We start from the raw sequence: 14,856 nt of genomic DNA on the forward strand, positions 1-14,856 counted from the left end.
TAAAACGTTTTATCTTTTATTGTAGTACGGCTTTAATATGGTCATGTCACACCCACATGCTGTAAATGAAATTGCACTGAGTCTGAACAATAAGAATCCGAGGTAAGCTATCCTTTCCATTTGAATAACATGCTATGACCCTGTATTGGTTTAAAGTTACAGTACCTACTGCAAATATTGAAGGATAATTGTTTTAGATTTGGAGGATTTTCAAGTTATACTCTGAAAATTGTTAAGGCAAAAGAATGAAAATGGATCCCAAATGGGGCATAGCTGTTTGATTTTTAATGCACAATTTCGGTCTTAATTATTGATAATCATAATTTGATGCTGCTTTGTCTTAATCAACAGAACATCTTCAGACTTTGCAACTAAGTTCCCGTCACTGCCTGTTAGGAGTTTGTAAGTCCTCCCGGTGACCATGTGGGTTTTCTCTGGGTGCACCAGTTTTGTCCCACAGTCCAAAGATGTACTGGTTGGTAGGTTAATTGGGCATTGTAAATTGCCCTGTGGCTAGGATTAAATTGGAGGGTTGCTGGGTAGCATGGATTGAAGAGCCTACTCTGCACTGTCTCAATAAACAAATAAAAATGACTGTTCAAACACAGATTTCATCACATCGTCTGTCCTATTGGACTCTATGCATCCACTTCTGAAGATGGGTGTTAGGTTTGGGATTGCTCCGAGACTGAGGGTGTGTACACTTCAAAACCATGAAATGGTGCTGGAGAGCCCACTGGGAAGAATCTGAAGGAGGAGAGTTTTTCCCTCCCACATCAACCTCACACTACTTGGTCTCTCTTCTGCAGTGTCTTGTGCTGGTCTCCCTGGCCTTGTTTCCTCTCTCAGTCGGGATCCCTAGCAGGACGTCCTGGCTGAAGCACTTACCCCTGAAGGTTCCTTTCAGTTTCAATAAAGGAGCTGCAGTATGGAACTTGCACTTCTTGGACTGTGAGAGAATTTCCCGAGTAAGAGGTGTTAGAGTGTTTCTGAAACAGATCAAAAATCCAAGAAAGACTTCAAATTGTTTCAAATGTACATTAGCAGCAAATGAACAAGAAAGAGTGATGGACTTCAAACCTGTTCCCATCGTATAATACGGCCCTTCGACAATAGGAGTCCATTACAAGGCCCTGGAAAATCTATTCCCACACTTGGGCATCATCTCTTACCATTGCTTTCAATGCACCAGCACAATCTTTGACCAATGAAGAAAAAGGTAATTGAAGATCAAGACCTCAGATATTTCTTATACCAGGCAACAATGATTTCTGTTCTCCTACATCTTATCCGGCAGCCACTCCAAGGCATTAGTACGATAAGCAAACTAGTATCAGTGTGCTCTGTTAAACCAGCATCCCAAGCACTCAGGCCGTAGTTACACTTGCCATTGGGCAGCCCAAGCTGTTAGCATGCCCATCATCAGTTTCCTGGAAATGGAAACTCTGCCACGTGAAAAATACTGCTGCCTTGAAAGCATACAGGGAGTCCCTGGCACATGGCCACTCAAAATGGGAAGCAAGGTGTGAAGCAGAAGAAGTGAACGTAGGATTGTTCACCTGTCCCAGGGGCTCCCAACCTGGGGCCCAGGGACCCCTTGCTTAATGGTGTTGGTCCACGGCATAACAAAGGTTGAGAACCCCTCACCAATCTACTCTGTCAAGCACTGCCTGCCCCATCTGTGGTGCAATCTCAGAACTCGGAGCTGAAGCGGAATGCTATATTTCTCAGAAGGGCTGACATGTTCATTCGTTGCATGTGTTGGGAGATGGTGTTAGGCAAAGCACCATCCAACACAATAGCATTCAGCCATCTCCTGAGCACCAGAAGGAAACAAGTGACATTTATGACCTCTGAGAAGCTGTTAATAGTGTGCACTTGAAATTCTTGAGGAAGGTGTTTTGTGTTCACTGTGAGGTAAACTGCAGTCATGACATCACCTTGCTAGGGTGATTCTTCAGCACTTGGTGGAGTAATTGAAAAAAGCCATCAAAGCATCCTGCTTTTAGGAAAATAGTATATCTACCACTAGTATATTTTCTAAAAATATTTTTGTTAAATTTGGAAGAAATGTAATCCCAAAATGAAGCACCATTGTTACCTCCGGATGAAAGTTTCCTGTGTGTATGTCCAGTACAAAAGAACTCGTGTAACCAGTATTTTGTGTACCCTTTGTGCTGTTAATGGTCTTGTTTACTGTCTTTGCAGAACAAAGGCGCTGGTCTTGGAGCTGTTGGCAGCCGTTTGTCTTGTCAGAGGAGGACATGAAATAATCTTATTAGCATTTGATAATTTCAAGGAGGTATGATTCCTTTCTTGCCAAAGCCACGTGTCATAGAGTAATAGAGCACAGAAACAGGCTCTTTGGCCTACCTGGTCTAGGCTGATCATGGCATCCTCCCTACGATTTACCGTTTACATGTTTTTTTGCCTGTTACCTTTCAAGTTTCTCCCCTTCATGTACCCATCCCAAATGCCTCTTCTGCCAGCTCATCCCAGGTACTCGTTACCATTTGTGTAAGGACATTACTTCTCAGGACACTCTTTAAATTTTTCCCCTCTTATCTTGTATCTCTGCCCTCTGGGTTTGAACTTCCCAAGCCTGGGGAAAAGACTTGTGACCATCCATCTCATCCATACCCCTCATGATTTTATAAACTTCTGTGTGGTCACCCCCTCATTCTCCTGCAGTCCAGGGAATAAAGATCCAGTGCAGCCAACTATAATTCAGGCCCTCTGGTCTAGAATCAGAATCAGGTTTAATATCACTGGCATATGTCGCGAAAATCAATGACTTACCAGCAGCAGTACAATCCATAATAATAGGGAAAATCATGAATTGCTGTAAGTATGTATATATTGAATAGTTAAACTAAATAAGTAGTGCCAAATAGTAACATAAAGTAGTGAGGATGTTCAATGTCCTTTTAGAAATCGGACGGCTGAGAGGAAGAGGCTATTTCTGGATTGTTGAGTGTGTGCTTTCAGGCTCCTGTACCTTTTTCCTGATGGTGGCTATGAGAACAAGGCATGGCTTGGGTGATGGGGGTCCTTAATGATGGATGCTACTTTTTTGAGGCATCACTCCCTTGAAGGTGTCCTGGATACTATGGAGACTGGTGCCCATGATGGAGCTGACTAAGCTTATAATTCTCTGTAGGTTAATTTGATCCCGTGCAGTACCCATCTTCCCCAAACCACCCATACCAGACAGTGATGCAGCCGTTTAGCATGCTTTCCACCGGCAACATCCTTGTAAATCTTTCCAGTTTGACAGTGACTTTCCTCTTAAAAAGCGTGACTGAAATGGTACCCAATATCCAAGTGTAACCTAATCAACAACTTATACAATCGCAACATAACGTCCTTATTCCCAAACTCAATATGGGAGTAATTTGAATTTTTATTTACAGGATTCCTTCCTTACCATTACAGGAACTTTATTTGCACTTTTTCTTGGACAGCAAAGTGAGTTTGAAGTTTAGTCAACACAGCCTGTTTTTTTCATTTGTCTAGTGCATTAATACAGATAAGAATGTGCCAGAAAATATAAAAGCCATTAGTTATGGTGGGAAAGCACTTGTGAAAAGTTGATGTTATTTTCAAAAATATTGCCATTTAACAGTAAACCCTTTAAAGTATAAATAGCTTTTTCTTTTAATATACTAGGTACAATTTCTCTTCTGCTTTGTACACTTGTAAGTAGTTTTCAACTCTTTATGCTTTGGGGATCACTTGTCAGTTAGGTGCTCAGAGATGTCATGAGCATTCAATGATAGTCTGCTGCAATATATAATCTGCACTTGTAGCACATTCGCAAGACATCCAGTCAGGCTAACTGGACACTGAATCCTACAGTGGAGCTTGATGTGCCTTCAAAATGTCTTGGGTTTCTGCCCAGCCTGATCCCTTTGATGATAACTACCCCTGCTTTAGAACACAAAAATCCTTAACTTAATTTTTCCATGTTTCCTCTTGGGAAAAGGGACATAAATGTAGCAGAACTTTCTCTACTTTGGCCAGAGGATATTGTGATTGGATCGGTTGAAGTCATACAGTAAGAAATGTGCAACAGAAACTTGGAAGCTCCAGCTGTTTTACTTCTTGTTGACCTCTCAGATTGTCTGAAACCAAAGACTTTTTTTTCAAACTTGGATGGTACTAAGATGCTGGGGTGGAGACATGTCCCTACCAACAGAGGTTTAAGGTGCTTCTTCCCTCTGCTAGCCTGCAGGTCACCCTTGGCCAAGGTGTAGCACCTGCTTAGCCCCCAGTCAGGGTCACATGAAGCCATGGGAGCAGGTGGTGGATGGTCCAGTGAGCAGATGGTATATATCACAAGTCCTGGTTACGCAACCAGAGTATTGATAATGACTGGGGTTACTCGTCTTGTAAAGTCACTGCCCAGAAGAAGGCAATGGCAAACCACTTCTGTAGAAAAGTTTGCCAAGAACAATCATGGAAAGCCTATGATCGCCTTTGTCAAACGACATAGCGCACAATGAACATATGGTACTTATCATGTTTCAGTCATTAAAGGGAGAAGAGGGACCTCAGTTTGGATATTACCTCAGAATCAGGTTTAATATCGCAGGCATATGTCGTGAAATTTATTGTCTTTGTGGCAGCAGTGCAATGCAGTACATAATAGAAAAATTCTGAATTATGTTAAGTATGTATATATATTAAATAGTTAAATTAAACAATTGGTGTAAAAATAACAAATTAAAAAGAAATGGTGAGGTAGTGTTCATGGGTTCAATGTCCTTTGAAAAATTGATGGTAGAGGGGAAGAAGCTGTTCTTGAATTGCTGAGTGTTTGTCTTCAGGCTTCTGTACCTCCTGCTGGTATAAAAACCTGTTGGTATAAAAAGGAGTTTCAGTTGTTGGAATATAGTGGGAGCAATCGATTTTTTTCTTCCATTTAAGTCTTATCCATCAGAATTTTACATTCATCTTATGATATTTTTAGTAGCAGAGAAATGCCAGAAAATGGGAGTTGGGGTAGGAGTAGAAATGGGTCGCCCGAGCCCCTCAAACCTACGTTGCTGTTAAATATGATGGCTGATGTGCCCCAGGTCTCAACTTCATTTCTTTGCCACTTTCACATAGCTCTCACTTCCCTGATCATTCAAAAATGCTGGCACTCCTGCTTTAAATACCTCCATGGAGCGACCCTATACAACACTAGGCCAGAGGGTTCCAGAGGTTCACTGCCCCCTGTGAGAGTTACAACGAATTTATGGCCTCAAAATTTTGGCCCCTCTCTGGAGCAAAGGAGGATGAAAGGTCACTTGATAAGAGGGGAACAAGATGATAAGAGGAATGTATCAAAGGGACAGCAAGAGACTTTTACCCAGAGTGAAAATGGCCAATACGAGGGAACATCATTGTAAGGTGATTGGAGAAAAGTAATGGGAAGTATCAGAAGAAAGTTTATTTTACAGAGTGGTTGGTGCTTGGAACGCGCTGACAGGTTTGGTGGTAGAAGCAGATACATCAGGGACAATTAAGTAACTAAGGCACATAGATGATAGAAAGATAGAGGGCTATGTGGGAGAGAAGAGTTAGATTGAATTAGGGTAGGTTAAAGGCTTGCACAGCATCGTGGGCTGAAGGGCCTGTACTGTGCTGTAATGGTCTATGTTTTCTGAATATCACTGGATGTCATTAAGATAACAAGAAGTGTAGAGGAACAGAGGAGCCCCAGGTTATAATTCATGCATTCTTGGAGTTAGCAATATTTATTAATAAAGTGGTTGAGAAAGCTGGTTTGATACAGGCGCCTTGATATTGGCTGAGGGATAGAACACAAGGCATGTAATGCTAGACCGGTGTTCAACACTAGTACAGCATACTTTATTAGGTGTTTGAAGCGATTTGGCATGTCAACAAATACACTCAAAAACTTCTATAGTTGTACCATGGAGAGCATTCTGACAGGCTGCATCACTGTCTGGTATGGAGGGGCTACTGCACAGGACCAAAAGCTGCTACAGAAGGTTGTAAATCTAGTCAGTTCCATCTTGGGTACTAGCCTACAAAGTACCCAGGATATCTTTAGGGAGTGGTGTCTCAGAAAGGCAGCGTCCATTATTAAGGAACTCCAGCACCCAGGGCATGCCCTTTACTCACTGTTACCATCAGGTAGGAGATACAGAAGCCTGAAAGCACACACTCAGTGATTCACAAACAGCTTTTTCCTCTCTGCCATCTGATTCCTAAATGGACATTGAAGCTTTGCACACTACCTCACTTTTTTTTAATACACAGTATTTCTGTTTTTGCACGTTTTAAAAAATATATTCAATATACATAATTGATTTACTTTATTATTATTTTTTAATGTTATTTATTATTATTATTATTCCTTTTTTTCTCTCTGTTAGATTATGTGTTGCATTAGACTGCTGCTACTACGTTAGCAAATTTCACGTCACATAATAAACCTGATTCTGATTACTATTCTGGTCACCCTGCATCAAGGAGGATATGATACACTGAAAAAGGATGTGGGCTTCTTCACATGCGGTAGTGTGGTGATACTGGGGAATGGTATTGTAGTGTTTAGCACAATGTTTACAGCACAGGAGACGTGGGTTCAATCCCCGCCACCTCCTATAAGGAGTTGGTACATTCCCTCTGTGACTGCGTGGGTTTCCTCCCACTGGCCAAAGAAGTACCAATTGGTAGGTTAGTTTGTCATTGTAAATTGTCCCCTGAAAATGGGATTAAATTGGGGCATTGCTGTGCAGCACAGCTCGAAGGGCGGGAAGGGCCTACTCCATGCTCTATCTCCATCGGTCGATTAGGTCTGCTCTGGAGCTCTGGAGCTGTTGGCTGACAGCAATAGTGATCCTGAGCTGGATCACTATAGGATCTGTGCTATTTTCCTTGAGACACAGAGACACAAATAAATACAGAATGCGAAGAATGTATTTCCTGCGCAGAGTTAGAAGTCAGGCTGCAGCATTTATGTATTTGTTGAAAGGATTAGAAAGTTAGAACAAAAGGCCTGGACTTGGTATAGGTAAAGGCGGTGAAGGCAGAAGCCCTCACTTCAAAAAAAATGAAGGGTTGGATGAGTTGTAACTGGCAAGGCTCAAGAGTAGAGAAGTGTGATTAATCTAAAGCTTATCAAAGTTCAAAGTAAATTTATTATCAAAGTACAGTCTGTCACCATATACGACCCTGAGTTTCATGTTTTTGTAGAAAATACAATGAAAGCAGAATCACTGAAAACCTGCACAGGAGATGGTCAACCAATGTGCAAAAGGCAACACACTCTGCAAGTACAAAAGGAAAAATAATAATAATAACAATAATAAATAAATAGGCAATAAACATCAAGAGCATGAGTTGACGGGTCCTTGAAAGTGAGTCCATAGGTTGTGGGAACAGTTCAGTGTGAGGTTAGTGAAGTTGAGTGAAGTTATCCCTTCTGGTTTAAGAGCCTGATGGGAGGTTCAGGAGCAATAACTGTCCCTGAACCTGGTTAAGCAAGGGCTTGAACAATTGTGAACGTCTGTGATTCTTGCCAATAGTCTGCAACAAAACTGGAGAGTGTGACCTTCAGTGGACCAGTTTTGAAGAAATATTTAGTTGCCTGGTTGCAGTTAAATTAGAGCAATTCTTTCCAGAATTGAAGTCTCAGTTTTCCAACAGTGATAAAAGCAGGGTTTAAAAATAGAATGTGCAGTGGAACAAATGACAAAGAAGCATAAGAATAGTAGAACAGGGAGTAATTAAAACTATCGTAGGGAACAGAAAGAAAATTGCTAAAAAGGTTAGTTGCCAAAACGCCTAAGTTGTCTTGGAGTTTCCTTGTGTAGGATAACAGTTCTGTGCCCCTTGAAGTTGAATGTTATTAAAAAACCAGTGACTGACTTTAGTTAAGCATTAAGTTTCCTACTGAGACATTTCTGGATTTTGCGTCTGGGTTCCTGGTGTGAAAAAGGCAAAGAGGCTGCTGTGTTGTACTAGGGTGTCAGGAGACTGTGAGTGCCTCGCTCTCATTGCCAGGTGTTCCAATTCCTGTCAACAGGATATGAATTGGGTTTTGAATCAAATGATATCTAACTGGAGAAGCACAAACATGAGAAAACCTGCAGATGCTGAAAATCCAAAGCAACACACGCAAAATGCTGGAGGAACTCAGCAGGCCTGGCAGCATCTATGGATAAGTGCAAACAGTCGACGTTTCGGGCTGCAACCCTTGGCCCAAAACCTCAACTGTTATTCATTTCCATAGCTGCTGCCTGGCCTGCTGGGTTCCTCCAGCATTTTGTGTGCGTTGTTCAAACAGGAGATGCCTTGTTTGCAGAAAACCGGATGGAGTGAAGAGTAAATAGGCTTTGGGAAAGCACACTTGACATTCATGGCCTTTTGTGCTATGGTGTCTTATTCTGAGATGTGATGTATGCCAGAGTTGTAAATCAGCATCATCCTTGAAGTTGAATGAACAGGATTAAGTGATAAACACACTTGAACCACCAGTCTTTACATTGTTAATTGTGCCTCATCTGCTTCTGCCATCCAGTTGTTTTGCCGATTAGATCTTTAAAAAGTGCTACATTAGAGTGTATGAGATCATGCAATAGGTGACATTAGATTGTCAGTTTATGTGAGAAGACTTTTAGCACAGACTTGGGCCAAATGGCCTGCTTCTGTTCTGTTTGCATACACATGTTCTACAGCAGTTACTGAATATTAAATGGGATCAAAATGCACGGCCAGTTTTTCTCTCAGCCCAATGGTGTTAAGAGCAGTCGTATGACTTTGACACTCCAGAAAAGATCTTCCATTTCTCCCCATGGATTGAAATAATAAGCTGGGTACATACATCAATAATTCTAATCATTTGGAAGCAGTACGGTGTAACTATTTGACTGCTGACATTGTGTATTACTGCAAATGTACAGTGGCATGCAAAAGTTTGGGCACCCCGGTCAAAATTTCTGTTACTGTGAATAGCTAAGTGAATAAAAGATGAACTGATTTCCAAAAGGCATAAAGTTAAAGATGACACATTTCTTTAATATGTTAAGCAAGAAACCTTACAGTTTCAAAGTAACAAAAAAGGAAAAGGGCCCGAAGCAAAGGTTTGGACACCCTGCGTGGCAGTACTTAGTAACACCTCCTTTGGCAAGTATCATAGCTTGTAAACACTTTTTGTAGCCAGCTAAGAGTCTTTTAATTCTCATTTGGGGGATTTTCGCCCATTCTTCCTTGCAAAAGGCGTCTAGTTCTGTGAGATTCTTGGGCCGTCTTGCATGCACTGCTCTTTTGAGGTCTATCCACAGATTCTCGATGATGTTTAGGTCAGGGGACTGTGAGGATCATGGCAAAACCTTCAGCTTGCACCTCTTGAGGTAGCCCATTGTGGATTTTGAGGTGTGTTTAGGATCATTATCCTGTTGTAGAAGCCATCCCCTTTTCATCTTCGGCTTCTTTACAGACGGTGTGATGTTTGCTTCCAGAATTTGCTGGTATTTAATTGAATTCATTCTTCCCTCTACCAGTAAATGTTCTCCGTGCCACTGGCTGCAACACAAGCCCAAAGCATGATCGATCCACCCCCATGCTTAACAGTTGGAAAGGTGTTCTTTTCATGAAATTCTGCACCCTTTTTTCTCCAAACATACCTTTGCTCATTGCAGCCAAAAAGTTCTATTTTAACTTCATCAGTCCACAGAACTTGTTTCCAAAATGCACCAGGCTTGCTTAGATGTTCCTTTGAACCTTTTGAATAGAACTCCATGAAAAGAACCCCTTGAATAGGACATTTGTTGTTCACATGCAAATTGGTGTTCTGTGTTTTGAATTAATACAGTTTTTTGAATTGCGTTCTCAATTTTTCAAAAAATACAATTAACAGATATTAAAAGAAACTTAGTGATGACTCAGTTGACAAAAGGTGTGTGTAGTTGAGCTATGTAGATAAAAGATTACAGGTTCAAGCATTATAGGAACTGAGTTAATGATCTCCTGATGCCAATGCTCTCAGAAACATTTGGGTTGAAAGGAAGATGGACCAGCTATCTTGCTCCCATTGATTGTCCAGTGAGTCATGTTGAAAGTGTGTAAGGCTTTAGATTTGGTAGGGTTCATTCCCACATTTGTGTAGCCTGCTGAATCTCAAACAGATACTGAGGCTGCCTCAAGAAGAGTCTGAGAGGAAGAGAAGATATCAGTGGTTATAAAACCACTGATTGAAACTTATTGCTGCATTTATCTCCATTGTAACAAATACACATCTTTCAGCCTTAACCACAAAAACAATTTCCGGTACAAAATAAATTTTGGCATGCTTTAAATCTGTTCTATTCAATGTTTGGAGCAATGAAACCATTGCAGAAAAGATTTTTTTTTACAGTTTATTAAAATATTATTGATGTCTCCTGGTGTAACTAAATGCAACATATTGATGCAGCTGTAAAGAAGACAAGACAACGGCTATGTTTCATTGGGAGTTTGAGGAGATTTGGTTTGTCAACTAAAACACTCAAACCTCTACAAATCATCTGGTATGGGGGGGGGGGGAATAACTGCACAAGATCGAAATAAGTTGCAAAAACTTGTAAAATTAGCTCTATCATGGGTACCAGCCTCCATAGTATCCAAGACATCTTCAAGGAGTGGTGCCTTAGGAAGACGGCGTCCATCATTAAGGACCCCCATCACCCAGGACATGTCCTCTTCACACTGTTACCATCAGGGAGGAGGTACAGAAGCCTGAAGGCACACACAGCTTCTTCCCCTCTGCCATCCGATTCCTAAATGGACATTGAACACTACCTCACTACTTTCTTTTTATTTCTGTTGTTTTGTACAACTTGTTTTAACTGAACTATTTAATAGACATATTTATATTAAATGTAACTCAGTTTTTTCTCTGTATTTATTTATCACGTATTTCATTGTATGCCTCCGTAAAGTAAACAAATTCCATGACATGGCCAGTGATATTAAATCTGATTCTGATTCTGAAATACCCTCTTACTCTATTGGGAATGATGTATGTAACATCATTGTCTTTGAAGTTCAGATGTTTTTGTTGTATTTATGCTTTGGGACAATTTTTAATAATGTCTTTGGAGACTTCTACCCCTTTTTGTCTTTGGGGCTGGATAATTTGTGTTAATATGTTTGCCCAAGTCCAGGAACTTGCCTTTCTTTTGTTAAACTAATATTCTCACTCTAACTCCGACAATGAGGGCTCTAGCAACAGCCTTGGAGACGATATGGATCTTTGGAAAGTTTGAATTCAGCCCCATTATGTTACCTTGGCAACACAAAGCTGGGAGCATTTCATTCTCCTTCATTCGCAGCTCTTCCATCTCCTTCCTGAGCAAATCACACATTTTGTAATTTACTCTTAGAGACTGGGATGTGTACTTTCTGTTGCCAGAACCAGAAACGTATATGCTGAGTGTATATATGATGTTACTTTTTGGGCTTAAAACAAACTGATAAATTGCACTGTTCTAGTGGCCATTAACCTGGATCATGTACTGTTTTACTGGATTTATTAATCTAAGAGACACAACTCAGTTTTGAACTGATTTACTGATATTCAGTGAAACTCAAAACCCACAGCCCAAAGTGCTGCATTTCCCCATTGTGTAGAGCGCCCTCTTGTGTTTAGTAAGTTTTGAGGCTTCCAAGTTGGTAACTGCTTTTTCTTATAAATATCTTACTTACTTTAGGTCTGTGGTGAAAAGTATCGATTTGAAAAGTTAATGGAACATTTCCGAAATGAAGATAACAACATTGATTTCATGGTGAGTGTCTTGCTTAACCAATGAATTGTGCACCCTTTACTGTTTCTGCAACTGGGTCTCACCCTGGCAGGTGTATTTTGTGTGAAATTGGATGCTGAGACACTAATTGGTGTTGGTCATTGTTTGTGAGGTATCAGATATCAGACTTAATCCTCAAGTACCTCATCTCTTTCTTTTCAGATGAGCTGAGCATTTGTTTAGAATGACTTGGGTGTATGATTATTTCTATAGTTGCTGGTGAGCTAGATATTCTAAATGTAAAAATTTAACAGTGAAAATTAAAGATCGAAAATGTCCTGCAGCATACTATAACATAAAGGTGGAATAAATTAATTCTTTCTTCGATCTGACACATGCCTGGATTGATGTCACATCGAAATGACAGAGATTCATTGTAAATGGCATTTCAAATCATTGAAAAGTAAATCCTGAAACACAATAGCTTATTCTCTGAAAACAAGTGTCGTATTAACATTTCTCCCATTGTATAGAGCGCCCTCTTGTGTTCAGTAAGTTTTGGGGCTTCCATAATTAACTGATCAAACCTCTGAGAAATGTTGTGTCTCATACACTGGAGGAATTCAGCTGTAATTAATCTCTTACTTGTACCCTGCTTATTGAATCAATAACCACTGTCACTTTCTTTGAAGGCTGAGATTTCCAAATTTTCCCTCATAATTCATTCCTGCTGCTGAAGAGATCAGACAGGATATGTCCTCCTGGGCTCAGTTATCTTCTGTGTCTTTGGCTAGAACTAGATATGATAGTCAAGATGAACACTAAACCACGGGTCTCTAGTCATAATGCTTGGCTATTTAAACATCAGTTACTGAGTACAGTCACTGATATCATCTGGTGTACCATTTGCTCTTCCTCCTCCCCCCCATCCTTTTGGTAACTTCAGTTTCAAGGAAATACTTCTCTTGAATTCAAATTATATTTAGCCTTTTAAGTTTTATAATACTTTTTTAAAAAAGTCAACTTGAATTTGCGTTTGTGCTTATTCCATTGATTATGTACTATGTTGAGCTGTACAATTTAATTTTCCAAGTAAAGTTTGACAAAATGTGAACAATCTAAGAATACAGATAGTGTTTTCAAATGGAAACAGACAAATACATTTTTGTGCAAGTGGACATTCCACCACAGCCCTTTCATAAAAATCTGTTAACTTGTTTGCTAGTTTTTGCAATATATATCCAAGGTTTATATTGTTGAAAACATTTATTCTAAAAATATATTTTAATCTAAATATGTTGCCTATTCCTCATAGCGTACAATTTCTAAGGTCTTCTTATTCCCAAGGTATCCATATAAGATATAAATCATTTAGCTTTCAAAGTAGAGTAAGCTTGTTATCAAAGTACATATATGTCACCATATACAACCCTGAGGTTCATTTTCCTGTGGGCATACTCAACCCATCTATAGAACAGTAACTATAACAGGATCAATGAAAGATCAACCAGAGTGCAGAAGACAACAAACTCTGCAAGTGCAAATATAAATAAATAGCAATAAATAACGAGAACATGAGATAAAGAATCCTTAAAGTGAGATCATTGGTTGTGGGAACGTTTCAATGATGGGGCAAGAGAGTGTAGTTAGTCATAGTCATACTTTATTGATCCCGGGGAAAATTGGTTTTCATTATAGTTGCACCATAAATAATTAAATAGTAATAAAACCATAAATAGTTAAATAGTAATATGTAAATTGTACCAGGAAGTAAGTCCAGGACCAGCCTATTGGCTCAGGGTGTCTGACCCTCCAAGGGAGGAGTTGTAAAGTTTGATGGCCACAGGCAGGAATGACTTCCTATGACGCTCTGAGTTGCATCAGAATGAGTCTCTGGCTGAGTGTGCTCCTGTGCTCAACCAGTACATTATGTAGTGGATGGGAGACATTGTCCAAGATCATGCAACTTAGACAGCATCCTCTTTTCAGACACCACCGTCAGAGAGTCCAGTTCCACAACATCACTGGCCTTACGGATGAGTTTGTTGATTCTGTTGATATCTGCTACCCTCAGCCTGCCCCAGCACGCAACAGCAAACATGATCGCACTGGCCACCACAGACTCGTAGAACATCCTCAGCATTGTCCAGCAGATGTTAAAGGACCTCAGTCTCCTCAGGAAATAGAGTTATCCCCTTTTAATTCAAGAGCCTGATGGTTGAGGGGTAGAAACTGTTCTTGAACCTGGTGGTGTGAGTCCTAAGGCTCTTGTGCTTTCTAAGTGATGGCAGCAATGAGAAGACAGCATGACCTGGGTAGTAGGGATATCTGATCATGGAAGCTGCTTTCCTCTTTGAGTTTTTAATGCATGTGTGCTCAACGGTTGGGAGGGCTTTACTGGGCCGAATTCCATGTTGCACTGGCCCGAATTCACTACCTTTTGTAGGATTTTCTATTTAAAGCATTGGTGTTTCCATACAAGGCCGGGATGCAGTCAGTAATATCCACGGTGGATATTTTTAGAGCACATGATAGCACGTTGATAACTTCGCAGATGTAAGATCTTGTGATTGCAATGTTTTAGTGGTGTCTGTTATTGATATCAACATATTAAAAAGGGTATTTCGGAAATGTAGCTATTGGAATAGCATTTCAATTTCTAAAAATCAGTTTAGTGATATATCTTGATTGCACTTTGAAAGGGCAGAATTAATTCATAGATTTATCTTAGAATCAAAATCTAGCACCTGATTAATACTGGATTGTATGGTCGCAGTGATACTTGTCGGGGCTACATTGGAATAATTAATTTGAGATGTGTATATACACACACATACAGATAAAACTTGTCTTACATGTAGAATATGGAAATATAAATCTTAATCTGTTTAGTATTAAATGAGTACACAGTGAATTAATTTTACGGAGTCCACTGTCTGGTGAAATTGGATTTAGCTGGTGTCTGGAGGTGGAGAGTAGTGAATAAGCCGTTTGTCTTGCAGCACGCCTGGTCTTTCTGTTAACATCAATGATTAGCAAAGTACAGCGAGCATCTCCTTTTATAAAATAGCAATTCTTCATTTGTCTCTCTTAGGAAGATAATATGCATAAAATG

The 14,856-nt window shown here is 40.1% G+C and overlaps 1 protein-coding gene across 7 annotated transcripts in view; it reads left to right on the forward strand.

Annotated features, from left to right (window-relative positions):
* The window catches only part of fmnl2a (formin-like 2a), a 242,760-nt gene that overhangs the window by 187,152 nt on the left and 40,752 nt on the right, over nt 1-14,856 (forward strand). For all 7 annotated transcript variants that reach the window (XR_011886450.1, XM_072261943.1, XM_072261942.1 and 4 more), the window contains exons 8-10: nt 26-102; nt 2,209-2,302; nt 11,709-11,783. Coding sequence is in view for 6 of the 7 variants with exons in the window: in XM_072261943.1 (XP_072118044.1) it covers nt 26-102; nt 2,209-2,302; nt 11,709-11,783 (246 nt within the window). In the remaining variant the exon portion in view is untranslated. The remainder of the gene's footprint in view (nt 1-25; nt 103-2,208; nt 2,303-11,708; nt 11,784-14,856) is intronic.

Source organism: Mobula birostris, chromosome 6 (assembly GCF_030028105.1).
Source record: "Mobula birostris isolate sMobBir1 chromosome 6, sMobBir1.hap1, whole genome shotgun sequence".
NCBI lineage: Eukaryota > Metazoa > Chordata > Chondrichthyes > Myliobatiformes > Myliobatidae > Mobula > Mobula birostris.